Raw genomic sequence first — 1304 nt, forward strand, 5'->3', positions numbered from 1 at the left:
CGATGTCAACGGTAGTTTTGATGTATGTATGTGAGTGTTAATGTTGCTGTAAATAGGAACAGCGCTGCCAACCGAGTGCTCACCTGCTACCGTCGATGCCCACTGCATTCAGTCGCTCGTGGACAGCGTGTCCAATCCCCGTCAACTACAGTGTCCCGCATATTACTTTTCAATTGACTCACGGTAATTCTGTAGCATGCAATATACATTGGCAAATTATTCTTTATTCTCATCTCTAGCGCCAGCCACCACCTCAACGACCACAGCCACGCCCGAGCCGTCCTCGACGACTGTCGCTCCCATGAAGGGGTTTTGGTATGTACTTTTAACTTGCAATACTAGGTTTGAGAACTGCACGTTCTGGTTGCGGTGTAGGGTCAACGATTAGACCTAATTGGACGCGCGCATTAAATTCGACAATGAACACATTCAGCTCTCCTTTCTTGTGAATAGCGCGTAGCTTGCGCTCGACGGACCCCGTTGACGATGTTGACGCACTGCGCTCCACAAGAAACGCAAGTACCTTTGCTGGCAGAATGTGACCATCGGCAAGAACAGTATCAAGGTAGGTCGCTGCACTCTCGTCTACATCGAGGTTGTCGGCAAACAATAGCATGTAGGCAACGCAGCGCCGCATCGTGGACTTCCACTGCTTGTCGAGTTCGGTGGAGTGCGCATGGTTTACAAACCAGTCGTACCAACACTCCCAGAGGCAGGTGTTTTTGCGTTTGCAGCGCTTTGCTGGCTTTTCTTCCTCAGACTCACGGCAGCAGTGACTTGGTAGGTGGAGACTCGCCGGAGACGTTTTCAAGCCAACCTGTTGCTCGACGTCTCGAATACGTTCGGACATTGTTTTGTGTGGTCGATTAACTGGTCGATCACAGCTGCCTGGTGCTCGATCATTCGGAGGTACTTTGAGCTTCGAACATCCTGCTCTGAGGTGTTCGTTGTTTGAGCTTGTGCCAAGTGGATAGCCCAAGACGCCATCTCTGCAAGATCAACACCGGACGCTGGCATGGCTTGGTCAACTCGCTTCTGGATTCATTGATTGGAAGTGGGGCAATGCCTTGATTAGGTAAGCACACAGGGCATCCACAACCTCAGGACTGACATGAGCACAGTGTTGGATAACCCCGTACAGCCACTGAACAAGTGGGCTTTGAAGAAGTCGATCTTCCCTCGCCCTGTGGCGTTGAAGTGAGACAAGTCGAGTGGGGTTATGTTTGCGTCGGCATCATGGCCGCCAAGTAACTTCGCAATTTTTTTATCTTCTTCTGTTGTGTTGAAGATGTACGTGAACAACT

General features: G+C 50.5%; 1 protein-coding gene across 1 annotated transcript; it reads right to left on the minus strand.

Moving 5' to 3' along the window:
* Nucleotides 1–357: 357 nt before the first annotated feature.
* Nucleotides 358–850, minus strand: H257_19548 (hypothetical protein; the record flags this gene model as incomplete). The annotated part of the gene is made up of 1 exon (XM_009848686.1): nt 358–850. A coding segment is annotated over one exon (492 nt), but the record flags the coding sequence as incomplete, so codon positions are not given.
* Between the last annotated feature and the right edge of the window lie 454 nt (nt 851–1304).

Source organism: Aphanomyces astaci (genome assembly GCF_000520075.1).
Source record: "Aphanomyces astaci strain APO3 unplaced genomic scaffold supercont1.774, whole genome shotgun sequence".
In the NCBI taxonomy this organism is placed as follows: domain Eukaryota; phylum Oomycota; class Saprolegniomycetes; order Saprolegniales; family Verrucalvaceae; genus Aphanomyces; species Aphanomyces astaci.